This window comes from Caretta caretta, chromosome 27 (assembly GCF_965140235.1).
Source record: "Caretta caretta isolate rCarCar2 chromosome 27, rCarCar1.hap1, whole genome shotgun sequence".
NCBI lineage: Eukaryota > Metazoa > Chordata > Testudines > Cheloniidae > Caretta > Caretta caretta.
The window spans coordinates 14,583,316-14,610,727 of NC_134232.1; the positions used below are offsets into that span (position 1 = coordinate 14,583,316).

Genomic DNA, 27,412 nt, shown 5'->3' on the forward strand with positions numbered 1-27,412 from the left:
CTGTTTCAAAATCTCTCCGCTGACCTTCAGTGATGTAAAGTAGGGAAAGGATGGTACCAAAGCACCCTTAGTTATAAACTTTCTAACTAAGCTGCAGCCAGAGATCTAATCACGGAGAAGAGCCATCATTTGGCTCGCTATTGTGTTCTTTTACCAGGCATGTTAAGCACTGTAATTAGAGTTCATTAACATTCTCAATGAGCATAGAGACGTAATAACCTTCAGAGTGACTTGCAGGGGGACGATTCAGACAGCCTGAAATTAAACAAATCCATTAAAGAGCAAATTGAGTTAAGTGTTGGCACCCAGCAAGTTACATGGCAGGGGAAATAACTAAATGGATTTCTTGGCCATATTACAAAAAACCTTTCCCAATTTAAGCATCATTAGGATTATTAAAATGAATGGTCTGCACGACAGACAAGTCTTCCAGAAGTGCCAGCCCAAACATCTGAAAGAAGTTTTTGCATAATAATTAGTGTGTGCGCACCACACTCAACGATCTCGGGTGCTGCTGGTAGCTCTCTAAATGGAGTAGGATTTTTAGAAGTGCCTAAGTAATTTCAAAGCACAAGTTCTGTTGACTTCAATGAAATTTGTATTCCTAAGGTACTTGAAAAATCCTACCCAATTTTTTCTTGTTCTTGATTTCACAGGCCAGCAACTGGTTTCAGAGGTAATATTTTATTTCAAAGCCTGATAGACGAAAATTCTCTTCTTGGATCAACACATCAAACTTCAGCCCAGAGAGATTTTGCACAAGTTATAAATCCTGAGTGTGTGTGTGTGAGGATTATAAACAGAAATGCTGAGTGACCATTGACTCTAGAAGCACCATCAGCATATGGCGGCACAGCAAACAGCTATGGTTAGCTAACATGGCAGGGGCTTTCCTTCCAACACAGACAACACTTGCACAGTATTAAAATACACAAAAACCCCACCACACACAGTAGCATACCTGCCATTTAATTCAATGCAGTTAAATTTGATCCTCCAGTTAGTAAGGAAGGTAAAAATTCTAAATGAGAGAGAAGAGAAGAGCAGCCCAAGGAAGATCCATGTAATGATGAAAAATGGCTATAGCTAAGAGTACTATTACTGGGCATTATGTGAACAACAAAGTAAGTACTACCATGAGCTATGGGCCACATCTAGTATTTACCAGGTCATCTTTGTCAGAAACCATGAACTATGGTGACAAGGCTGTATAAGAAAGGGAAGCCCCATCTGTGTCATGCACACTTTGACCTATGTATATGGAGAATGGTTTCTCATTAACTGTGCAATGGTGGATTCTTTACTTGCCTCTGGATAAGCCTCTCTGCCAAAGGGTGGGGGGAACTCCACATCCCCCCATTTCACTTTGCAGACGTAGTCAGCAGTAGCGTCAATCTTTGCAGCCAAATCCAGAACATAGACGCCATCTTTAGTCACGACTGTATTAAGAGATACACCAGAGTTAGTCTTTTGCTTGTACATCCTTTTGCATGGATTAACAATATGGATTCCCCAATAACTGGATATTTTGTGATGCTTTCTATATTAGGAGCGGTGGCCTCTTTGATTTTCTCTTTATATTATTGACTTTTGGTGAAGGTCACCTCTATAGAGAGCCATCTCAAAGTCCACCCCCTTTTTTTTGGCAGGGGGGAGAGGAAGGGTCTAATTCTACTATCCATGGCAAATGGACACCACAAAATTCTGAGTGTCTGTTTGATACACAGACCACCTTGCCCTGATGGGTACAAGTTACCCATCAGGAACACACATTAGTACACCAAAATCTACAGAGAATTTTAAAAACCTGTATGAAAACTGCAGTCTGCTTGCACAGAATTTAACATGCAGGGATCTTTCCACTGCTTTCTTTAAAGCCATTCAGAGTATTCTATAGCCAAACCAGGCCAATTACATCACTAGAGACATCTTCTGAAAATGATCAGATTCCCTCCTGTGTAGGGCCCTGACTTTACCTAAGATTCACCCAACAAAACTTTCTATTTGCCTCAGCCAATTATACTGCTAGAAACTAACACATGCAGTATACAGTCTGTATCTCAGATGTATATAATTAACTACTCATAGAAAGCCTGTGCATTTTTTTGTATCACTTTTGCTTAGGTATTACTTTGACCTGTGTAGAACATGGAAAGATGAACAAAATATCACTGTTAAAACAAAGCAACCCTGCAGTGATTCTTCTACCCTCTCCCCAAGACATCAGAGTTACCTAGTGGATTTATCTCCAGGTACGTGAAATACAAGTCTTCGTAAAGGTTGAAAAGGCCAGATATGAAGCTAGCCAGGACACTGCACAAAAATTAAAATACATAAATTAATTAGAGCAGGTAGACAGATAACAGATATAGAAGAGCCTGTCCCAGTTCCTTTATCATCATCTTTGTCTGTGGAGATCCTACCTCCTATCAATTTCTTTCATTCACATTCATTTTCAAGGGAAGATGTCTGGGTAATGACTCAGAGGTCAGGACCCAGATGACTCAACTTAATTAAACCCCCACTAAAAAAAAAACCAACTGCAGAGAAAATGTTATCGTCTCAAGACTCATCTGATGTTTCCATCTGGTTTAATCTCATTAGGAGGCAGAAATCTGTCAGATGTGCATCTTTTGTCAGAACTCAACTTCAAGGCCCATTAGCCAGAGAAAGGAAAGACTGGAGTGAACAAGAGTAGATCTAAGAGCCTGATGAGGTGCATCTCAAAAGAAGGCCTTCAGCAATTGTGTTTCCAAATAATGAAATATGAGATTAGTTATCTGCATCATCTTTAACTAGAAAGTTAATAGTTAGCTTTGAAATCTGCAGATCAATCTGAAATAAGCTTTTAATATCAAGAGGCTATAAAATCTCAAGTAGCTCACCTAGGACAAGGAATCATACCTTTCCATAATCAGCCACCAACTACTGGATTCAAGTAGTTTTACAAGCCCTGCAAGACATAGCAATCAGACTCCAGGAATTGTCCTGCCCTTACATAAAGAATCATGGGGGGAAAAGGGCTGTCCTTGGGCTGAATGTAAAATATGCCTTTTGCAGCTCAACAGGAAACAGACAACCCCAAGGAATTTAGATTGTTTGGGATGTGTTGCACATTCCTGCCCATACTCATAAGCCATAGAGGAACATTCATGGAGAAAAATGAGGATCAACTCCACTGAAACGTGAGAGCTTTTGGGAAGGAGAGTTGACATACAGAACACTGGGACTGGGGGCATATAGGATGTAGAATTATATTCCTGCTTACTCTTTCTTCTCCTCCAGCGCGTGCACCAGGAGATGTTTTTTCACATCGGATGCACTGAGCTTTTCATCCACCCTCACCAAGAGCTTCTGAGCTTTGGCATCAACATCTCCCACGTCCACACCCCCTTGATGGTGGAAGAGCACGTAGTCCCCCTCGCGGGCAGCATAGATGCACACGTAGAACTCTTCTTCCTGTGGCACAGATCAGGGGGATGAACATTCGCTAGTAAGTCACACCCAGCAACGGCACTGCTTAGCTAAATTTCCAGGGGTGCCCAAGTTAACTCATTGAAAAACCCAACCCAGGAGTAGTTGGCGTCCATCAGAGACGTTCTTAATGCATCCCAGGGAATTCTATAGACTATTACGTGGCTGCGCATGGAGGGGCAGTCTGGGGAGACTTCAGGTCCCAACACATGATGCTCCAGTTTGATCACAACAGCTTCCACTGGGCATATCATATCCCAGGACCTGTAGTTTCCTTGGTCAGATGCAATCTGCTCCCATTTTAAACAGCTTAAGTACGGGCTTCAGAAGCCTGTTAAGGTGCCAGCACAATGCTCATTTGGGGAAAATGAGGGAACCTCAGTTTCAGATATTGAAAGTAGCATACAACCAACACCACAGACCAAGGCAGGGGAAGATTATGTGGTAGCTACATCTCCCTAAATACCACGTAAACTGTCTCACTTTAGCACTTTCTTCTTCCTGCTTGACAGCCACCAGATTGGAGGAACAATTTATTGCCTGTTCCCATGTGATCTTTACTGCGGCAGGATCGCCTCCTAGTGGGGAGGAAAAGCAACCGACCAGTGCAGCTGTAAATCACTGTCTCTGTGCAAAGATTCTAAAGCTCTCTATTTCTCAGTGAAAACATGGTCAGCCTCATCACCTTTCTGACATCCACCCAAGTGCTTGCTTTCTCCATCCCTAAGAGCAGTCAGTCAGTCTGGGCCAAACAAGATTTTGGAGCACTTCTTTGTGTTTTAATTGCAATACCAACCTGCTTGTGAGGGACGAAGGGCTCGATCAGGAAGTTCTTAAGGATACCTGTAGCTTTAGCAATCTGTTGATAGGAGAGAGACACACCATTAAAGCTTCACGCAGTAGCCACAGCTAAGACATGGCAGACACACACTCCAGGATGTCTAACACTGCTCTGACTCAAATCAATTCCCAACAACCTCTATTGGTTGGAATATGTATTCCTGAAACCAGTATCTCCACACTCCAGCATGGCAGCGCATACTACTGCTGCTATGAAGACCACTGAGCTAGTCTGTGGCATTTCAACACTCACATGAAGCTTCAGGAAGCCTTCTCAGAGCTCAGTGTCTCCCACCTCCCCATGGTCTCTTCTCTCCAGAAAGCTGGCAATCTATGACATTGTACTGACATTACTATGAAGTCTGTCTTCCCCCCCTTTCCAATGGCCACTGCTGGTCTTACTCAAACTGCAATGTAATAAGTTTGCCACTTCACATCCCGGAAGTACAATACTTCCAAAGGGCAACACTCAGGTCAGTACTAAGTGCTACATGAGATGCATGTACTATTGTCCCTCCCTTAACTTTCTGTAACTAAAACACACCCCACAGTGTTATTACCAGCATGGGGCAGGAGGACCCAAATTTTCTCATTGGACATTGTTAATGGCTGATTTTCTGAAGGGTTATCGTCAGATGAATAGCCAGTTTTTGTCCTCTTTGCCTTGGGCTGACAGCTTACATCAGCTAGGGCGCACAAAAGCACCAGAACAGCTTTATCCTCAGATGAATGGCAAAAACGACAGGGCATCAACATAGGCTGCAATCTATTTGCCCAGCCACAGGCAGCAGCTCACAGGCTGGGTTCCGACAAGGCAGGATGCAGTCAACACCCAGGAGATCAACACCCGCATCAGCCCTGAAAAGCAGGCTTGGGAGGAACCATTTCCCAAACACAGGCTGTGGAGGGACAGAGACCTGTCCCCTAGGCTCACACTGTGGGTTATAAATATTAGTGATCACCTGGTTTCAAATGCCATCTTAAGTCATCACGTAAAATGAGCTTGGTGGTTCTTTAATAGTAGACAGTTGTCCAGACCCCCAAACCAGTGCGCAATTTGAAGTGATCAGCCCCTGCTCACAAGACCCAAGACTGGGATGTCAGTGGGCTGCAGGTCAGGAGTGAGGATCATCAGCAGAGTTATGTAAGGCAGCCTGCAAAACCCAAGGTTAAAACTCCAGACGCTCCCCGGGTTACGCAAGTCCCGACTTATGCAAACCCGCACTTATGGAAAAAGTTCTGTAAGCTAGAAATAGGAAGGGATTTTTTGGGGCGTAATGGTTGGGTATACGTTTCCGACTTATGCAAAATTCAAGTTACGCAAGGCATTTTGGAACGGAACGATTGCATAAGTCGGGGAGTGTCTGTAGTCTAATCTGCCTCAGTCTAACTAGTGCTATCATCCCCCACTTTCACAAGCCCTGAACATTAATTTGGAGGGCATGGGGGCAGAAATGTATATGAAGATAGAATAATCAGGTCTCCAAAAGGTCTGTTTTATGGATAACAAAATGCCTTGTCTGATTTAATCTTTTTTTTAAATGGGTTTTTACCCTGAATGATTTTTTTATGCCGTTAAAGGCTCAACACATTTAGGAAAAGTGGGGGAAGAGAGATAAATACTGGGTCAGGAGCCCATGCCCCCATGCTGAGCCCACTCATTCAGACATGGCCCTTGCATTATCCTCAGCAGTTATGTCAACACCCCTTGTTTCTCAAGGGGCAGCCCTACCCGGATGCAGCTGCCTGCCCCATTTCACAACATGCTTCAGGAGTGGCTTTGCAGCCCCTGCTGTGCATCTCAGTGATGGAGCCAGCTGTATATCAGTCATAGTAACGACAAGGCCTTGGTTACCTCCAGGCAGCAAGACTCCAACTCCTGAGATGCAGAGGCTGAGGTAACAGATGTCTTTATCATCATCAGAGTGTTCCCAGGAGAAAAGTTACAAGACAGCATCCAATTAAAATGAGGACTGACATAAGACTCCAGTGTCAGCCAACACACAGTGACTAATACGCTGGCTGGCAACAACAAAGGGGCGATGTGAGGACTTTGCTTTTAGGTCAGTCTTGTTATAGCTACTTTGGGCACCAGTAAAATGGAACAGCCACCCCAATGAGAGGCAGTGCTGGCTCCTAAGTGGGGACAGATATTTAGAATGACACGAGAATTCAGGGGGAATTCACCACTTTTTTCTACTGACAGTGTCTCCAATAGGCTTAGTCATTGGATACTAATAATGGGTAGTAAGTCGACTGAACGGTGCCATCAGTGAGCTACCAAATGGTGCTTAATTCCCAACAGTAGATACACATAGGTCAGATTCTCCTCTCACTTGGTTTTCCATCAGCATCACTTCAATGATTATTCCTGCCTTACACTGGTATATGCGAGAGGGATAACTTGGCACATAGAAAGTAACATACAAAGCCAGCTAAAGATCAGGTTTATAGCACGAAAGGGTCAGAGCAATACAAGTAACTTTTCATCTCTTCACTGCTACATCTGCCATTAGAACCTCGGCCAATATGCTCCGTACCTACCGTAGTTTCTTGTCCCAGACGGGGTTTGAGCCAAGCCTTCACCTGACCCAGGTCAAGATTAACTCCAACTAATCCGAGCTTCCCACGCCGTTTTATTAGCTGATCTGGCTTCACCACCAGACGCTAGAATATCAGACACGAGGGGTCGGAGAGAGAAAAATCAGAAGCTTTGAGTTAAGCAGACAGAGTCTCTGCAGATTATTAAACTGAGTTTTAAATTAAGTAAATTCTCTGCAGCAAAGTGTCCTAGGGGAGAGTTTGTTTAACCTATTGGCTGGCACCCAATGTACTATGGTTGTTAGGCAAAATGCACCCTTAGTGCTGCCCTGGATACTAGGTGGGAGATTCCACCAAATTCAAAAAGAAAGGAAAAAACAATGGTGATCTTTGCCTGGACAGATACTGTAAGCCCACAGACATTTCAAAAGTTCAGTAAACAACCCCAACAAAAGGATGTGTGCTGTCCACAGTTTTTAGGATTCCTGAAAAATCTCTTAGAGATACTGCTGATGTTTTCCAGCAGCTGACTCATCCAGTTAAGTGTTGAGCATGTAATTAGTTACTGTGCAGGTGCTATCAATCAGTAAGAAAATGGACAGTGTAGAACATTCATGTCCTGCTAACCAGTGGCTTAAAATAATTAATAGCTGGAAAGGAGCCAGGTTAGCCAAACAGAAAAAAGGAACTCTGAAGAGATGCTCACTGCTCTATGCAGAAGATGCATGGCTAGGAAGCAGGACAAAAAGACTTCACAAACAAAAGAACAACAACAAACTTACCTTACATTTTTTGCTCAGATACAAAAAATCCAACACATCTATTTACCGAAACCCAAAACTAGTCAGAGTGAAGGCCAGTCATTCTAATGCTGTGATCATCCTCAACCCACTATATAGTACTTGGGTAAGGAAAGAGTGTCGGAACAGAGCATGTTATTGGGAATGAAGACTGAAATGTCTAGAGCGTAGTAGCTACATGACTACCTCACACTCAAGTTTTTTTTGCTAACGTGGGCCGATCTCTTGATTTGTCTGCTGACATTTCTTTGTTTAACAGGAGTCACTCAAGCCCTCAAATCAGCAACACAGTCTGGTTCCTTTGACACCAATACAGCATTACTGAAGCCACATTTATCTATTCTCAGAGCTCCACTGCCATGTTGGGTTACTTTCTTCCACATTTCCTGGCATGGACCCTACCGGCTACCGACACTTCACGATAGCACAGCCAAAGGGCAGAGTTCTACAATGCAGGCCGCCAATGCCATCAGCTTTAGAGAACCGGCATGCAATGATCCAACTTACAGCCATCTTAGCAGTAGCCATGCTAGAGTACAAGTTAGATGTGAGAGCTGGGAACCAGAAGACCAGATGCATGGGTTCTAGTCCCAGCTATCAGACTTACGGTCAAGTCATCTAACCTCCCACTCTATAATTACCCACCTCATAGGAAGTATGTTGTATAGCCTAGTGATTGTAAAATGCTCAGACGCCCTCCAATGAATGGCATTGCAGAAGGGCAAGTCATTGTGCTTACCTCAGTTAGGAGCCAGGGGTGATCCTGAATCAGCCGATCCCAGTCGGTGTCTGATGTCACTCTGGCATACTTGAAGCGGTTCTGAATGGCTGAGGATGTGCAGATATATTTGTACAGGAACTCCTTCCCCGTCTGCTCAGATATGGCTTTGGCTGACATGGCTACCTAGTAACTGAATTTAAAGAGCGAGAGACACAAGGTGAGTGATGTACTATCTTTTACTTCCTCTACACCTGAGGAAGAGCTCTGTGAAACATGAAAACTTGTCCCTCCCACCAACCGCCATTCGTCCAACAGAAGATACCACCTCACCCACCTTGTCTGTTGTATCCTAGGACCAACACAGCTACAAAAATTTTTCTATATAGACAGAGACACTGACTCAGATTTGCAGATATTTCATCCCTCGGGTTCAATGAGAACACAAGGTTAGGTTAAGTAGAGACATTTATTAATCCGAGTGCCTATCCAAGCCTCCAGGCTCCATCTTGTCATTATGAAAAACCTACAAAATTCCATTGATCAAGTAAATAGTCCCCATTGATCAAAAACCTCACCCTATTCAACGACTCCTAACACCCTATCCATTTTCCACCCCCTGTGGGAGAGAGGGGGGCCTTGCAGCAAGACGAGAAACCCACCCAACTCTGCACTGGAGGAGCCTTCACAGCAGAGGACGTGTCAGGTCTGTGCCTCCCCACCCCCTACAGGCAGTGCAGCCTGCCCACAACTACATACGTCCGTTCTCTCTCAACACAGGGCCAATAGGGCAGAAACCCCTCCTCCAGCCCACTACTTTCTTCCAAAGTATGTTAGGTTTCCAGCATTTCCTCCTGATAGGACCCCTATTAAAGTTATGATTCTTAATGTTTTAGGAATCACTAATCAAATGCTTATATCTGAACAGAAAAACCCCCTCCATTATGGTTTTTTCCCCCCGTGTTTACAATACCACCTCACTTTATTGTTCTAGAACAAGTGGCCTGAGAGCAGTCTCACAGCATCTAGTTTCCTATGGGGGGAGGAAATTCTATGTGCAGAATTCTGGAAGGGGATGAAGTGAGGTGCTAGAAGTTCTTAAATTCCTTCCCCTTCCAAAGGATGGGCTTTAGAACCAGCTGGGAATTCACTCCTTTAAAGACACCAGCACACAAGGCTCTATATTCTTGGAGTTGCAACTTTGTTTTGGATGCAACATCGAAGTGCCAAAAAGCGTTATAAATGGCACGGAAGTGTTGATTGCTGCTACAAGTAAATGCTGCTTATAAAAATTCTTTTTTACTGAACCCATTTCCACATGACAGGCATCAGATCAAAAGCTGCTTGTGACCTGCAGAGGTTAACAAACTGCTCCATTTTTAGTAAGCGGTTAGATCGCTGACGAACTGGCATAGCCAACAACTCATGGATTTCTGGGCATGACAACAGTACTCTTCAGGCTACTTGCCTTAGCAGGACTTCCCTTTGCCAAGCCAGGGATGGCAGTAAGTGGAGGCGTTCACACAAGCAAAGCTCTTTCATTCCAGTTTCTTTTTTGGGAAGAAAGAATCACTTATGTCTCCTCTCCCAATTATTGTGAACCAAGAACTACTCTGAAAAAGATCAGCAGTGAGGAGTGGAAGAGCATAAGAAAAACAAACCCCCCAAAACAAACCTTGTAACAGTCTGGCCATGGAAGTGTACAAATATGACTTGGCAAAGACAACTGGCAATCCCATCACAGGACAGGGGCCAGATAGCACATACAAATCCATGAAAGGAAGCAGTTTAAACAGATACAAGAAATACAACAGAATCTATTCTGTGCTTCTAATATCTTGTGCTTAGCAAGAACCTGTGCCAAGGTGGGCAGTTTCTCATCTTTGACTTAGCTAGGCCCATGACTGGGAATCATCAGTGATCATTATAAACAGAGTTTGGGGGCAGAGTTTTAAATTTAAAGGAAGGAATATGCTCAATGGAGAAAAGGATGAGTCATGCAGCATTCTCCATACAAATCTGGGATCTAACCAGGAGACCCAGGTATGCATTCAAAGTGCTCATGGAGGTGGATAGCTGTACTGCTGCATTGGCTGAATGCATGAGCGCAGCTCAATGCTCAAGACCAGACTACTTTCTAACTAGGCTACAGCACAATGCAAAATGAGTTTGCGGACTGACTGATCAGCTAGATTAAAGTTAGCTCTATTTGTTTATTCTGAGACTTTCCTAAACAATGTTATCGTTTCTCAGGGTGGCATTACAGCCCTCTCTCAGGGATGCATACATCTGGCAGGTACTAGATTGCATGTAGACACCAAGACTGAACATGCAGTCATCTCATGATAGCTGTAGCAGCAAGCTAGAGTTTCAATCAGATGTCCATCATTACGACGGACTTAAGCAACAGCATGCAGCGGCACTTCCTCTCCCCTCTACAATCAGGTGACAGCAGGATACAAAAAAAAACCCCAAACCAAACCACCAAGCCAACCCCCATCATAACATTATCTCAATGCTACTAAGAGCAGGTGGGGGCAGGTAACAGGTAAGTGGATATGCTGCATGCCAATGGATTAGCTTCAAGCTAACATTTTATGACCTGGAAGGCCTGCTCCATAGCTCCAGTGGATTGTCTCCAGATCTGGCTATAAACAGAGTTACGCAGGTACCCACTTGATGTTGCTGGAGCTACTCAGCTATACTGCCGAGAGGGCTGCAGCACCAGGCTCCTTTAGTGCAGTGGTTTTCAACCTTTTTTCATTTGTGGACTCCTAAAATATCTCAACGGGAGGTGCGGACCCATTTGGAAATCTTAGTCTTCAGACCATAGGTTGAAAACCACTGCTTTAGAGGAACAAGAGGCTTGATTGAACAGTGGTGAAATATCAAAGGCATGATATAAGAGTCTCAAGGAGAAGGACTATATAGAATATCGGCAGGTATGTCTGGGTACACTGAAAAGAAGCCAGCAAAGTGCTTGTAACCAGAGCTTCAAGTGTGGGGATTATGGCTAGAAGATGACCTTCATCCTCTTTGCTCACTATAGAGTTCAATCTGCCGAGTCTACTGTCAAGAAGTAGTTTTCTGCCCTTCTTAGCCCTGCAGATGCCACAGAGCTTTGAAAAAGCAAGCTGGATTCTACTGTGCACCAACATGAGCTGCAGAGTTGTTTTGATTGCTGAATCTTGATTAGCAGGGAAGCTAAAAGAGGCAGAAAGAACAGTTGCACCATTGGGAATCAGCTGGATTTTGCAGCACCAACAATTAGAAGGATCCTCTGTTGATTTGCAAACTGAGCTAATTAGCTCTGCAATTAGCAAAAAGGAGATGGAATGTCATCCTTACACAATCACTTTCCTGACTATAAAGTCACTGACACAGATTGTTTTGAACAGGTATATCCAGGAAAGCAAGTGAATTCCTTCCCAGGATGATTTACTGCCTAGTCAACCCCCTGTCAACCTTTCATTTTAGACAGTGAAGACCAGGCGTGATTGTGTTTTGGGTTAGTAGCTGGCACAGGTAAGTGCAAGCTTCCCTGCCCACCCAGACACAGCTCTGCCAATCACCTTCACAACAGCCAGCATGCTATTTTTGGCAATTTGTATAGCAGCACTCACAAAGATTTCCATTAGCTTTTTGCTTTTAAGTGATACTCTTTCTGGGATCTTGGAGAGCTCCTGAGCCATGTGTGATCTTTTATTTTGTCTGATAGAAAGCTACAATATGGCTCCCGCACCCCATGGAAATCCATCAGTTGCCTGTTTTAAAGTACGCCAAAGGGCAGTCTCAAAGAAAACCAATGTCACATTTCACTGCATTAAGATACAAAGTATGGCAAATCCATTTCTTACGTATTTTAAAGAGCTAATTACAAATCTTACATTTTGGGTTCTTTCAGGATGAAATACTAAAGTTCTCATAACAGCACAGCTCTGCAAAGCACTACAAAAAAAGTACACAAAAATTAAATAATGAAAGGCCCTATACACACACACGTAAAATATACAGGTGACAGAGTCAGTACTCCAAGGTTCCCTTCCTACCTCTGTGAGGGCAGTATATCTAGTGGTTAGAACAGGAGACTGGGAATCAGGATTCCTGGCTCCCATTCATAGAATATCAGGGTTGGAAGGGACCTCAGGAGGTCATCTAGTCCAACCCCCTGCTCAAAGCAGGACCAATCCCCCACTAAATCATCCCAGCCAGGGCTTTGTCAAGTCTGACCTTAAAAATATCTAAGGAAGGAGATTCCACCACCTTCCTAGGTAACCCATTCCAGTGCTTCACCACCCTCCTAGCAAAAGAGTTTTTCCTAATATCCAACCTAAACCTCCCCCACTGCAACTTGAGACCATTACTCCTTGTTCTATCATCTGGTACCACTGAGAACAGTCTAGATCCATCCTCTTTGGAACCCCCTTCAGGTAGTTGAAAGCAACTATCAAATCCTCCCTCACTCCTCTCTTCTACAGACTAAACATCCCTAGTTCCCTCAGCCTCTCCTCATAAATCATGTGCTCCAGTTCCCTAATCATTTTTGTTGCCCTTCACTGGACTCTCTCCAATTTATCCACATCCTTCTTGTAGTGTGGGGCCCAAAACTGGACATAGAACTCCAGATGAGACCTCACCAGTGTCGAATAGAGGGGAACGATCACGTCCCTTGATCTGCTGGCAGTGCTTATACTTATACAGCCCAAAATGCCGTTAGCTTTCTTGGCAACAAGGGCACACTGTTGACTCATAGCCAATGTTCCCTCTAATTTTTGACAGGCCGTGTGTGCAAAAAATCTCTTCTGTACAAATAGTTATGCTTCTGTGCATGCGGTGTTTCACCGTTTGCGCACGCACATGCACACAGCTTAGCGGGAACAGTGCTCATAGCCAGCTTCTTGTCCACTGTAACCCCTAGCTCCTTTTCTGCAGAACTGCTGCCTAGCCACTCGGTCCCTAGTCTGTAGCAGTGCATGGGATTCTTCCATCCTAAGTGCAGGCAGGACTCTGCACTTGTCCTTGTTGAACCTCAGATTTCTTTTGGCCCAATCCTTTAATTTGTCTAAGGTCCCTCTGTATCCTATCTACTTCTCCTCCCAGTTTAGTGTCATTCTGGCATTGATTCACTGTGTGACCTTGGGACTCTTCATGACCAGAGGCTTCCTGTGTCCATTTTGTCCTCCCCCTGCCCAAAATCTGTGAAATGGGGGAATACTAACCTAATCCACTGGGCAGTTGTTAAACCTGGAGTATACAAACTGCTTTGAGAGCCTCTGATAGAAAGGCAAGAGTGCTGTTACCGTGGGTTATGACACTGCAAGCCCACAAAAAGCTCAAAGGCTTTACAAAATTTGTATTCTCTATTAATTTAGCTGCTCTCACTGCTTGTTCCTCACCTGACCTCATTGTCCTGAGTTTGTGACATCACAGCTGCTGTGGCAAGAATGGTGAGGCCAAAGGGATATGACACTGGCAGCAGCTAAAATGTTAAAAGCAACAAAGACCCTGCTTTCATTCAAGGGTTGCTCAGTAATAAAATTGGTGGGGGGAGAAGCAGTAGGACTATCATAGTTAAGCTCTTCAGCAGCACTGACCCTGCTATTCCCATGACGATGGGGATAGAGAAAACTGAAAATATGCTACTATCTGCAGAACTGTTCCACGCAATAGTCAGCAGAAAAATTTCCACAATACATCAGCAGATGCCTGCTCTATGCACAGAGTGCAGGTCTGCCAATCGGTCACTAAGACACTCAGAGCAGGCCCGGCTAATTGTTTGAACCTGTTGTTCTTTAGCAAACATTTGAGCAATAGCACCAACCGAAGTGAAGTGCATGTAACATTTACTGCAAAAAGACCTTGTTTTCCAACAGTTAAGTAGGTCAGGTCCCAAACCTCATAGGCTCATTTCAAGCACGGAGGGCCTCACAGCTATACTTACTGCCAGTGGGAGCAGTGGGCGCTCAGCTCCTCTGGGCCAATAAATAAATAAAAGTCTCCCACACACACACACACACACAAGCCCCAGGATCACCCCCACCTCCTGTCCATTTGCTTGCTGAGACCCTGTTGTTTTTACTTTCCTGGTCAAATCAGATTACAGGCAGGATTGCAGCATTAGGCTGCAATCCTGCAAGCTACATGCACATAGGCAGACCCCTACACCAGCTGCTATAGGGTCAGGACCTTGGCAACATTCCTCAACTCAAGGGAGACGTGGGATAAAGTTGGTGAACCCGTTAGATTGCTAATCCACAACACTCTTTGGCTAGCTAAGGAGCCATTCTAGGGACCCTATGTAGGCATGGCACACAGGCTTACTGCTAGGATCCAGTTATTTCATTATTATCATCCCATCCTCACTGAAAGGAGAATGGTGGAAGCACAGTTGAATGGGAGACAAGACAACAGAGCAAAGGACAATTAGTTGGCATTTCAGAGCGGTTGGTCCAGACTTAACTTCAGAATATGCCACAGACATTTATTTGAATCAGCTGCGTGATACTTTGCTCTTTTGTATGCGCAAACAGAGCTCTGCTGAATGAAAGCCATGTACCCTGCCTTTTCTGATGGATGAATCACTGTAGTAAGAATTACATTTAACATAATTTACTTTTTAATGAGACATTGATTTCTCATGGAACCAGCCTTCACACATGCCTTGAATAGATCTTGCTGTGTTTACAGAGGCTTTGCAAAAGAACAATCTCTGCAACAAGAGTGATTTTGAGGGTGTGCTTTGAACGCAGTAGCATGATCTACAAGGGTGTAAAACTCAACAGCTTTTCAAGGAGCACCATTAACATTATATACCAACATCAGAAGGGCAAAAAAAGATTAAATGACTATTAAACTGGAGAGGTCTGAGGAGTTTTCATGCTTTTTGAAAGGCGCGTGCTTCCCAGTGAACGCCAGTGACTTGATGCTCTGTTCCTCTACATATGTTGGTCATATGAAGAAAGTGACAGGAAGGACAAGAGCACATCTCGGGGGAGATTCAAGCTACTCCCTGATGGATGAAGAGGTCAGAACATGACCATAAATCAGCCAAAGAAAAATAAAAACAGCCCCTACTCCCAACCTCCACACTGGGCCTCAGAATAGCCTCCATATTCCAGAACACATCCTCATTCCCCAACTTACTGAGTGGGGAAAAAAAAGGGGTTTTGCAGACTATTTGGATCAGATTCTGGCCCAAGATTCTAGCTCTGTTTTCACACCCTGCAGTAGATGCATTTTTGTGGGAAGACCATCTGTACGATTCCACACCAGGGGTTGAACAATCTTTGAGCATGGAATGTTCTACTACAAAAACAGAAGATTTTTAATTCACTGTATTTTAGGTCATAAGGGCACAATACTGTGGTTAAAATTATAACCACAGAACTGGACTAAGTGGTCCAGAAAGCACCAACCCCCTGTCAAGAAAAGGACAAAATTATTAGAAATCAGCCCAGTCAAACAGAAAATCCTTAAACCCAACCCTGGACCCAGCTACGGAGGTATTTGGATAGGGAATCTCTTTCTTAGACAGAGGGTCCTGAACGAAGAGGACTCTGCCCAGCCCAATCTAGCTAGAAACCACTAGCTAGAGAACAAGGAAAATCCAGTTGACTACAAAAGGCCTACATTTTTAGGAGGGTGAGAGTCAAGAAGATGAACAACTAGAGGGTTGCACACTTTGTTGCTTCTGCAGGCCAAGCTCACTGCACATACCAGGGGCCTCTTGAATTCCTCCATTCCCCAAAAGCTCCCTGTGAGCCATCTTGCCATCCCCCTCTATGTCAGGGATTCACTGTAATCCCCCACCCCTCATGCCAGGGGCTCAGGGTGTCTCCTTTCCCTCGCCCCATAGGGGCGGTATCTCTGTGCTTCCCATTCCCCTCTCTGCCACATACCGGAGTTCTAAGAGTTTCCATCCCCCTCCTCCCATGCCAGAGACGCTGTGTACCCCCCGTAATGACACCCCCCCACACGTGAAGGGTTCTGTGTCCACACCTAATCTTCCCCCTTCAATTAAAGAGGTTCAAGCTGCTGGCTCCGCTAACCAGATGCCAGGGGCTCCATGTGTCCCTCATGTCTCTCCCTTTTCAGTCTTCTGATTTTCACCAAAATCAACAGGATTCTTCTGCCCATCAGTGCCTAGAACATTTCCTGAAATGGTGGAATTGATCAGATGCCATGTTCAAAAGTCACTGTGTTACATCCAGACAGACCGACAAACAAGCAGAGAGGAATGCCACGGAGCTAAGTGTAAGGCCCCACAAACTCAGCCCATAAATAATATAACATTTACTTCCTACCAAAAAGCCTAGTAGCTTTAAAAGAGGACTGGATATGTAAATGGAAAATGAGAACCTACGGTTATGTTCGGAAGGCCATATACTTCCAGCCAATCTGTAAGAGGATATCAGCCCTCCTACTTCATGGTTTAAACCAACAGATTTAGGAAGAAACTTCCCCTCTGGACAGGTTATTCCATAAATTGTCTATTGCAGGGCTTTGCACCTACCTCTGAAACTGCTTGTACTTGCTTCTTCCACAGACTGGGCTAGACAAATCCCTGGCCATTCCCAATTCCTATCCCTTCCTGCTGTAAGGAGAAATTATATATACACGGGAGTGGACACACATTACTTGGCAAGAGGGTAAGCTACTCTCACTACTTTGCTGGGCCAGTTGCTAAACACAATTCAACATGGTTCTTCCAAAAGGCTTTCAATTAAACTGCGAGGGTCTATCCACTCTGGGGTTGGTTTCCTGTACAAAGATGCCAGTTACTGTGTTAAGAAAATCGTGAGTTTTCAAAACGTTACTAGTTCATAAATAGATACCATCTTTACAGACATCCCAATGCTCATTAGGAACTCCAGAGAGGGTACAGGAAACTGACAGACTAAGTCACGTTCTCTGGGGCTCAGAAATATTTACTTCTCTCTGCCAAAACAGATGTCACCTGTCAAAGCTGCTAGAAGGATTTGTTCTCAGGAAAGTCATTCAAGCACATTAACAAGGGAGAAGAAAAAAAATATTCATACTTACGATGACAAGCTAGATAGGTCTGAGTGGCTGAACGCTGACTCTGCTGTAACTTGACAGATGCATACAACCTGATCTGGTGAGGACCAGCGGAAGGCAAAATACCACATAGTGCACAGGATAGGGGAAGTCAGATGTGGCATTTTAGGCAAAGGAATCAGGGCAAAACCCCCTCCTCAACTTCTGAAAAGAGTTCCCTGGGATCTGCAGCGTCCACTAAGAGCAAGTGAGACACTGGATTTTAAGGAGTGCTCCAAAAGAAAACTACACACCTGAAACAGAATAGAACTCAGGTTTGTCTAACTGGGAAAGAAAAGAGGACCCAGGAGTTTAGGGATTTCAGAGCAGGGCCACTAAGCCATTCCCTCTAGTAAAAATTATCAAAATTTGTTTAGGAAGGAAAATCTGTTGGGAATATTTAAAATAAAATTTGCCACTATGTGACATCAGCCACCATTTCTGGGAAAATTGTTAAATTGGTATTGGTAACAAAAGGAGCTTATAACTGGTCAGTACAGAGCTACAAAATCTTAAGTGTCTCTTCAGGAGCAGTTACCAAGATGACATTTGCGTTAAGTGTCCCATCTAATGCTCAGTTCAGATCTATGAAGCAGCAATTTTTGAAGCTTAGGGGAAGGGGGAGAAAAAAAAAAATCACGTATTCTTCTTAGAACAATTTCCCTGCTCACCTCCTGAGAAAAGCCTTTCCTAGGAGTAAGGGCACCCAAGCACGGTATCTGTTAGATCCTGGATAGAGTTCCTGTTTACCTAGCGCTACCAGCGGAGAGGAACTTTTAAACTCCCTCTCTAATGCAACAAAAAGATGGCAGATTGGTTTCTGCTGATTTAATTATAAAACAAACAATGGTCTTCCCCTTCCAAGCTGAGCTCATGTCAGCAATGCCGGGCCTTCCTTGTCATTCATTCAGCTGGCCCCTTGCTTTTCAGAAGTGAAAAGTCAAACCAACTGCCAGAGAGTTGCTTTGCCAGAACTGCTGGGAACCATGTTTATGAATCTTGTTTGTAAAACCAGTAATAGATATTTAGCATCAACTAACAAAATCTGAACTCTGGATAGGTGCAGCCAAAAATCTTAGCTGTTGTGGCCAAATCTGCCCCTCTTTTTCATGACAGAAAATGTCTGAACTACTACCCTGGTTTCCCAAGGCAGCATGGAGCTCACTGCTTGGGTATCAAATATCCAGTCACACTTGACAGAGCAAAGTGTTTATTCATCTTAGTAGCTCACCGGAGCTTCCTTCAAGGTGACATACCAGTGCTGCTTCAAAACACTCTAGAAATACAAGACACTGAGGTCAAAGCTTTCCATGGGAGCTATCAGCACACAGTAGCTGTGGATATGGACACAGACACATGATAATTTCAGGCTTTATCTCAGTTGCTTCAGTTTTACAGGCTCTTTTGAAGATGGGTAAGAGGTCATATCTTGCTATTAATCTTCCTTCCTCAATTTTGAGTGCCTGGTCCTATAACAGGAACACCTGTATTCTCACTAGGGGAGGGGGAAGAGCAGCTATGGGAATGAGCGAGATTAAAGACACTGTGCCAAGTTCCGCTCATATTGGACCCCGTTCCAATCACAGGTCCAGTTCCCACTCGAGTTCATGGTATTCTGCTCTCAGGTCTTGTCTACATTACCCGCTGGATTGACGGGCAGCGATCAATCCAGCAGGGGTCGATTTATCACATCTAGTCTAAAAGCAATAAGTCAACCACCGAGCACTTACGCGTTGACTCCGGTACTCCACTGGAGCAAGAAGCTGAGTTGACGGGGGAGCGTCAGTCATCGACTTACCACCAGCTATTCATGTGGCTGAAGTTGCTTAACTTAGATCAATTCCCCCCACCCCTCCTCAGTGCAGACCAGGCCTGTTACATGGAAGCAAACCAGGGGCTTACTTATGTTTTGTCCACACTTGGTTCAGAACCATGCTAGCTAACTGCAGTCACACACTTGAACACTTCTGATGCTAGTAGACGAGATTCTCATCAATAGTTTTTTTGAGAATTATGTCACCATGCTATAGATCAGACCCCTTTCCAGGTCATTCATTAACACCAAGACCAACAAATAACAATCCCAGCCCACAGTGGCAAGGCAAGCCACATCAGCTCCCTTCTGGTAGCAACATACCTAGTTCTGATCATAGCATAGGCAGGGTCTTATCAAAGGGCAAGGAAGGACGACAGTTCAGAAAGTGAAGATGGAGAGTTTACACTCCTGGTGTTTGTTTTCCCCTCTCCAATTCTAGAGATGTCATTTAGGGTCTCTGGAAAGTGTTAAGAGGCTGACATTGTTTAAGAAAGGATCAAGGGAGACAACACACAGTAAACACAAGCATCCATTTAATCCTTGGATGTCAGATTATTTCTGTATGAAATCCTAAATCCCAGCACCATTCAGCTACAACAGGATCAAAAACCAAGAGGTCCTTATTGCCATGTAGGAGACTAGAGTTTGAATCCCTGGCTCTTGAGGCACTAGGTCCCCCATCTTGTTCCCCACAGGAACAGAGAAACACACCACCAATACAGAGAACTGAACATTGACTAAAGGGAGAGACGGGAGTGATCTAATGCCCTGAGCAGAGGGCTGGCAGTTCTGAACCCAGCTCTAACTTCTTTTCCCTCTGTACCTTTGGGCAAGTCCCTTAACACCTTTCTCCATCTGTAAAATGGGCAGTGATCGTACAGCCCTGCCTCCTGGGATGGATGTAAGAGAACTGCTTGGACAGCACTCTGAACTGTTAGTATCCAAATTCTACCCTCACTGTTTGTGTAGAACTCCCCAGTAGTGTCATTGGGAGTCCCCTGCTTGGAAGGAGACTGAAACACGCCCCTGTATCAAGGGTTTATTTTGCGTTAGAATAAAGAATTACTATGGCCAAAAGGAACCAGTCATACCATCAGTTCGGGGGGGGGGGGGGGGAGAGAAGAGTGGGCTTGGTACAGCGCTCTGCACATTGTGGGCACTACTGGGATATAAATACATTTAAAGGATGTGGCTGATAGGATATTAGGAAGTTAAACAGAAGAGCTAGGCATAATATATTCAACATACAGATAGGATTTCAGCTTGGACCTTTAAATGCTTGGATGCAGCTGAAAAATGCAGTTCTGGGCAGAGAAATGAGAAGTTTAAAGCAAAAGAATTTTGAAGAGCAGCAAAAGAGGAAGAGGTGTCTGAAACAAGCAGGCAAGAGAGACCTTGGGAAGTGTTTGTTTAGAAACCCTATGAAGCCTTTGGTTCTATTCACAGCTGGGATGAGAGGTCAGACAGGCTTCTCAGTCATTTCACCAGAGAACACAGCAGCCAGTAAGAAGGGATAAGACCCCCAAAGGGTCTCTGGATCCAGACTTGAGGAACTGCCACAGCACAAGCACTAGAACAGACCAGACCTAGACAGACTATTTGAACAGACAAAGAAATCAAATCTTTGTGATCCAACAAAGAAAACGAGAGCCATTTATCCAGGCTTATTGTAATTCATGTTTGTGCTAAGCTCATTTGAAATAAGGTGGTATGTTTATTATGTCTTTTCAGCCAAGATCTCAGAACCCTCCAGAGAGGTGAAGTGTCTTGCCAAAGTCACAGAGCTGAATGCAGAACTTAGGAGTTCCCGATTCCCAGCTTCATGTTCAGACCACGCTACTCCCCATCTTCAACCGTTGGCCTCAGTGTTACAGAAACCCTGGGTATACTAGCAACACACAGAAGTCTTCCTTCCAGGGCTTTTTATAGTTCATCTGTAATATGTAGCAGACCAGAAGAGCTATTGGGACCAGGGTAAAGAGTAAATACCTCCAGTATATCACCACCACCTCCGGCTTCCTCCCTCTCAAAAATAAGAGAGAATGAGACTTATGGGGCTCAAATATCTCACATAGCAATGACAACAATGCCTAAAGGTCAATAAATCTGACACCAAGATATGTAAACCCCTATTACAAGTTTGTTAATTCATTCTCATCAAGATCTGAATCACAACACCAGAGACTACACAAATAAAGTGATTTTAAATTAATTAGTGCTACGACTTTACACAAAGTACACAAGACCCAGGAGTCTGATTGTTATCTAGCAACTGCCTTAGTTATGCCAAATCTGCAAGACTGAAGGTGAAAGAATGAATGCTAAGAAGCAATTTACAGATAAGACAGAAACCAGAGGACGTGAATATTTTTAAGGTTCTACATAGCATCTCAGAGCCTGGATAATCAGACAAGAACTAAACTCTCTTGAAATTCTTCTGCATTTCAAGGAGGAGGAGGAGGATCTAAGCTCAAAGACTCATTTTGCAAAAATACCAGTCTTGGGCACAGCTCTTAGCTTTCTGAAGCCATCAATGCAGCTACAATATCTTGCAGGGGCGGTTACTGAAAACTAATCTGGGTATTTTCCCTTTAGAATGGATTACTGCTTCACATGACAACTGGCCGAATAGGCATACCTTCAATTACTGTCAGAGTCAGTACGATATAAAACTTGTTAAATGGGATAATTGAGAGAGGTATTTAAAAGGTCTGTTCTAAGAGACAACAGGTGAAGCAGTGGCAGCATGATGTAATAATGATAAAGCAGACAGAGATGCGAACATGCCAGAGAAGGAAGGAAAAATTAATCTAGGTTATCTAGTAGTTTGATTTATTGGAATAATAAACATTGCTGACAATTTGCCAGGCTGGGTCTACGGCTCCTGGACTTTCATAATTCTTGTCACACCTGTAACTTTAAAAAAAGTAAAGTCAGATCAAAGGAGAATTATTTGCTTAGTTAATTTCTCATTCCTGACTTTGCCTCCATAAGGAAGTCCAGATTCTTGCAGGGATACTGCAGTTTCTATACAGCCAAAAACTTACAGTAGCAAGGTTTTGAAATTGTGTCGGCCACGGCAAGGGAGCCTAGTGCCTCGTTCTCACCTGGTGCTGCCATTTACACACTCAGGCTGCACTGGTGAGCGGCTACCAGATCACACGGCTGGCGTTTCCCACGGACTTTGCACGGGTGTAAATAACCGCACAAGGTCCAGGGCGGTGGAAAATTAGCTCTGTGTCAGGCCAGGTCAGCAGCACTGAGCCTCGTACACCAGAGCAGAGCCAGACACGCAGCAGCAGCGTGTAAAATGAAGTGCGCGTCCCTGCCACAGGCACACCGCCCCGCACGGCCACCTGCAGAGCGCGGCCCGGCGCCCGCCAGCCCACGCCCGCCACCACCGACACGCCGCCCGTTCCGGCTCCGGCAGCGATCGGCCTCGTCTCCCCCGCCAGCCTCTTCCAGGCACGAGTCCCGACCTGCTGCTGCTGCTCCTCGCAGCGGCCCTGCGAGCCGGCCCGGCTCGGCCAGAAGCAGAGCCAGGAAGCGCCCGCCCCCCATTGCACCCCGCCCCCTCTCCCCACCAAACCCCTCCCCAGTGCACCCCGCCCCGCCGCCTCTCCCCATTGCACCCCGGCTCCTCTCCCCGCCCCCTCTCCCCACCATACCCCTCCTCAGTGCACCCCACCCCGCCGCCTCTCCCCATTGCACCCCGGCTCCTCTCCCCGCCGCATCCCGCCCCCTCTCCCCACCACACCCCTCCCCATTGCACCCCGCCCCGCCGCCTCTCCCCATTGCACCCCGCCCCCTCTCCCCACCACACCCCTCCCCAGTGCACCCCGCCCCGCCCCCTCTCCCCATTGCACCCCGGCTCCTCTCCCCGCCGCATCCCGCCCCCTCTCCCCGCCGCACCCCTCCCCATTGCACAACGCCGCCTCTCCCCACCGCACCCCGGCGTTTTGCAAAGGGCCCTGGCACGGGAGGGGCGCCTCTGCCCCCAGACGAGCTGCGGACTCACCCCGCTGCGAGCGTGGCTCCGCTCCCGGCCTGTGCCCGCCCCGCCGGCCGCTGGCTCCTTTTGTTCGGCGCCCGCCCGCGGCTCCTGGGGCCAGGAGGCGCCCCGCGCGCAGGGATTGGCCCGCGCGCTCCCCACGTGGCCCCGGGCGCCACCGCCCCGCCCCGGGGGCTGGTGGGAGTTGTAGTTCTGGGCGGGGCGCGGAGCGGGCGAGCGCGCGCGGCGGGCCACGTGCGCCCCGCGCGGCGCTCCATTGGGTCGCCGGCCGTGGCTTGACCGGCACGCGCTCGGCCGGCTCGAGACTCGCCCCCCCCGGGGGCCGCCCGCTCGGTCCGTCAGGAGGCCTTGGCTCGCGTCCTGCGCCGCGCACCCCTCGCTGCCGCGCCGCGGCCCGTGCCAATTCCCCCCCCCGCCCCCCGGGGCGCCTCCCCGTTGTGGCCTGACACCGGGGCCAGGCCTGCCCGGCCCCGCCTCTCCGCAGGCCGCTCCCCCGTAAGGCGGCGCGGCTCGCAGGAGGAGACCCCGCCAGGGGCAGCGACAGCTGGGGCCGGCAGGCCTGGGACGCCGCGGGCTGCAGCTCACGAAAGCTTGTGCTCAAATAAATGGGCTGGTCTCGCAGGTGCCCCAAGTCCTCCCGCTCTTTCTGCGGACACAGACCAACGCGGCGGCTGCTCGGAAACCCGGGGGCCGAACCCCAGCCCTGGGCCTCCCGCGGCCGCCTCTTCCTCGCAAGAGCGGGGGCCCCTAGTTCGCGCTGACGGGGGCCTTTCGCAGGGCGCCAGTCGGTGTGTCGGCTTCCCCTGGACACCCTGCCTGCGGCGCGGGGAGGCTAAGCCGCGAGCCCCACCCTGCCGCGGAGGCGGGGACGGCACCCAGCAGCCCCGGCCCCCCGTGCTCCGTCCGCGGGTGTCTCGTTCTGAGATCACAGGCCCCCAACAGCGGCCAGCAGACCGCCTCGGCTTGCCAGACGAAGCGCCGACCAGTCTTTTCTGCCGATATGTCCAATCTGTGACTGAAAGCAAATATTTATGGCCTTACGTTATTGCCAGCTCTCTAGTACTTTGCTCGTCTATAGCATCACTTATCAGAGGCTACCTAGGGACCAGATCCTGCCCTGAGATCGACACAGACACAGGGGTCTGCCTTCATGATCTTGCAGGATTGGGGTGTCCGTGTGTTACAAACACTCATCCTCCTAACTCTCTTGAGGTCAAAGAGACTTAAACCCTCACTTATAGATGGAGGAACTGAGGCTCAGAGGGGTGAAGTGACTTGCCCAAGTTTGCACAGCGAGTCAGCGCTAAAGCCGTGAACATGCCAGGCCCCTTCTCTAAACATTAGAGGATGTTCCCTCTTTGAGATTACTACTATACCCACAGGTGACATGCTGCCAATAGAAATTACTTACCACTGACTGTCCCAAGTTCTCTCTTTCCTCTCAGGAGCCCAGGATTTGCAACCCTGAATCCAAAACCTTGGTCTATCTAGTCTGGTATTCACACCCCACTGTCCCTCCACCAATGGACAAGGTGTGGGGTCTCATGCCACAAAGCTTGTGAAACACTGTACATGAGCTCAGTTTACCCACTGGAGCGTGAGATGGGATTAGCACATGCAACTGCAAATATTGACCAGGAAATTCTCTAGTCCTTTTCAAAACCCAGCCCTAGGTTTTGACTTTTACTAAGTGAAAAGGTGAAATGTTACAGACCCTTGATTAATTTGTTGGGATCAGAACCCCACCCAGGCTGGATTCACTGGTTCCAAGGATCATTTTCTGGATATGCCAGACATCTACCACACCCACTGTGAATCAGCTGGCTGGGAGAAATGTGCTAGACATTAAACTTAGCAGGACTTTATCCAGGGCCAAAATAAAGTCAAAACGAACATGTTCTGATAGTACAAGGGAGATGCAGATTCTCTCAGCCACCATTTCCCTTTGTCTGGAGGTATGAGAGAGAGTCAAGATCCCATCTCTGCACCAGAAGATTGTCAACCTAGATTGACTAACCCCGCCTAGACACCAGATTCAGGGCCTGCCTCCTCAGTACCTTTGCCTTATTCAGGGATGACCAGGCAGGAGAACCAGTTCTGTGTAAAGAAAAGGAGTACTTGTGGCACCTTAGAGACTAACCAATTTATCTGAGCATAAGCTTTCGTGAGCTACAGCTCACTTCATCGGTTGCATACTGTGGAAAGTTTAGAAGATCTTATTATATACGCACAAAGCATGAAAAAATACCTCCTCCCACCCCACTCTCCTGCTGGTAATAGCTTATCTAAAGTGATCACTCTCCTTACAATGTGTATGATAATCAAGGTGGACCATTTCCAACACAAATCCAGGTTTTCTCCCCCCCTCCACACACAAACTCACTCTCCTGCTGGTAATAGCTTATCCAAAGTGACCACTCTCCTTACATTGTGTATGATAATCAAGGTGGGCCATTTCCAGCACAAATCCAGGATTTAACAAGAACGTCGGGGGAGGGGGGGTAGGAAAAAACAAGGGGAAATAGGCTACCTTGCATAAGGAAAAAAGAAAAAGAGTACTTGTGGCACCTTAGAGACTAACCAATTTATTTGAGCATGAGCTTTCGTGAGCTACAGCTCACTTCATCGGATGCATACCGTGGAAACTGCAGCAGACTTGCATAATGACTAAGCCACTCCCAGTCTCTATTCAAGCCTAAGTTAATTGTATCCAATTTGCAAATGAATTCCAATTCAGCAGTTTCTTGCTGGAGTCTGGATTTGAAGTTTTTTTGTTGTAAAATAGCGACTTTCATGTCTGTAATCGCATGACCAGAGAGATTGAAGTGTTCTCCGACTGGTTTATGAATGTTATAATTCTTGACATCTGATTTGTGTCCATTTACTCTTTTACGTAGAGACTGTCCAGTTTGACCAATGTCCATGGCAGAGGGGCATTGCTGGCACATGATGGCATATATCACATTGGTGGATGTGCAGGTGAACGAGCCTCTGATGGTGTGGCTGATGTTATTAGGCCCTGTGATGGTGTCCCCTGAATAGATATGTGGGCACAGTTGGCAACGGGCTTTGTTGCAAGGATAGGTTCCTGGGTTAGTGGTTCTGTTGTGTGGTATGTAGTTGCTGGTGAGTATTTGCTTCAGGCTGGGGGGCTGTCTGTAGGCAAGGACTGGCCTGTTAAACCCTGGATTTGTGAGAGTTCTGTGTGTCAGCAGTGACTGTGAAGTATTTACAAAATCACTTTCCGTAACTTGAAAAGGAGTACCTGTGGCACCTTAGAAAAGGAGTACTTGTGGCACCTTAGAGACTAACCAATTTATTTGAGCATGAGCTTTCGTGAGCTACAGCTCACTTCATGAAGTGAGCTGTAGCTCACGAAAGCTCATGCTCAAATAAATTGGTTAGTCTCTAAGGTGCCACAAGTACTCCTTTTCTTTTTGCGAATACAGACTAACACAGCTGTTCCTCTGAAACATGTGGCACCTTAGAGACTAACATATTTATCTGAGCATAAGCTTTTGTGAGCTACAGCTCACTTCATCGGATGCGTTCAGTGAAGTGAGCTGTAGCTCACAAAAGCTTATGCTCAAATAAATTTATTAGTCTCTAAGGTGCTACAAGTCCTCCTTTTCTTTTTGTGAATACAGACTAATATGGCTGCTACTCTGAAACCTTTCCGTAACTTGGCTGCAAGACGAGCCTGCTCCAGGCTTCCCTGCTGTTCTTCCAGGGCTATGCTTCCAGCAACGAGTTTTGAAACATCCAGTCATGTGAACAAAATCATACAGAAGATGACTGATTCCAATTCTCAACAGGTCAGACCTGTTGACTCAGGACAAACTGGCGAAAGTGACCAAAGGTAAGCAGCATACTGTACCCAATGGCTAGAGTGGTTCCCAAGAGATTTATTGCCACAACAGGAGTATGTCTAGCTTGATTTCCTAGAACTTTCTGGACCTCATATTAATGTGGTCTGGGCTTTTCCTCTCCTCCCCTTCAAAGCAGCTCCACCCCTGCCAAAATCTCTGCTCTCTTCATTGCCTACCTACGCGCCTCTTAAGCTTCTTTCCTGCTCACTCCCCTTCCTTCCTTCATCCACTGCTGACTTTGTACCACTTTCCACGTGGCCCTTGTGCCTGAAACAGCTGCCCAAG

The 27,412-nt window shown here is 46.2% G+C and overlaps 1 protein-coding gene across 6 annotated transcripts in view; it reads right to left on the reverse strand.

Annotated features, from left to right (window-relative positions):
• The window catches only part of ACLY (ATP citrate lyase), a 44,798-nt gene extending 21,415 nt beyond the window's left edge, over window positions 1-23,383 (reverse strand). For 2 of the 6 annotated variants that reach the window (XM_075123706.1, XM_075123704.1), the window contains exons 1-8: window positions 23,265-23,383; window positions 8,395-8,566; window positions 6,859-6,981; window positions 6,170-6,223; window positions 4,271-4,333; window positions 3,269-3,459; window positions 2,234-2,313; window positions 1,309-1,439 (exon numbers count right to left, since the gene is read on the reverse strand). In XM_075123706.1, the coding sequence (XP_074979807.1) occupies window positions 1,309-1,439; window positions 2,234-2,313; window positions 3,269-3,459; window positions 4,271-4,333; window positions 6,170-6,223; window positions 6,859-6,981; window positions 8,395-8,553 (801 nt within the window). In that variant the 5' untranslated portion in view covers window positions 8,554-8,566; window positions 23,265-23,383. Of the gene's footprint in view, window positions 1-1,304; window positions 1,440-2,233; window positions 2,314-3,268; window positions 3,460-4,270; window positions 4,334-6,169; window positions 6,224-6,858; window positions 6,982-8,394; window positions 8,567-22,353; window positions 22,497-23,264 lie in introns of those variants that run through there. The other 4 variants (XM_075123708.1, XM_075123707.1, XM_048829929.2 and 1 more) reach the window with 3 other exon arrangements.
• Window positions 23,384-27,412: the final 4,029 nt, after the last annotated feature.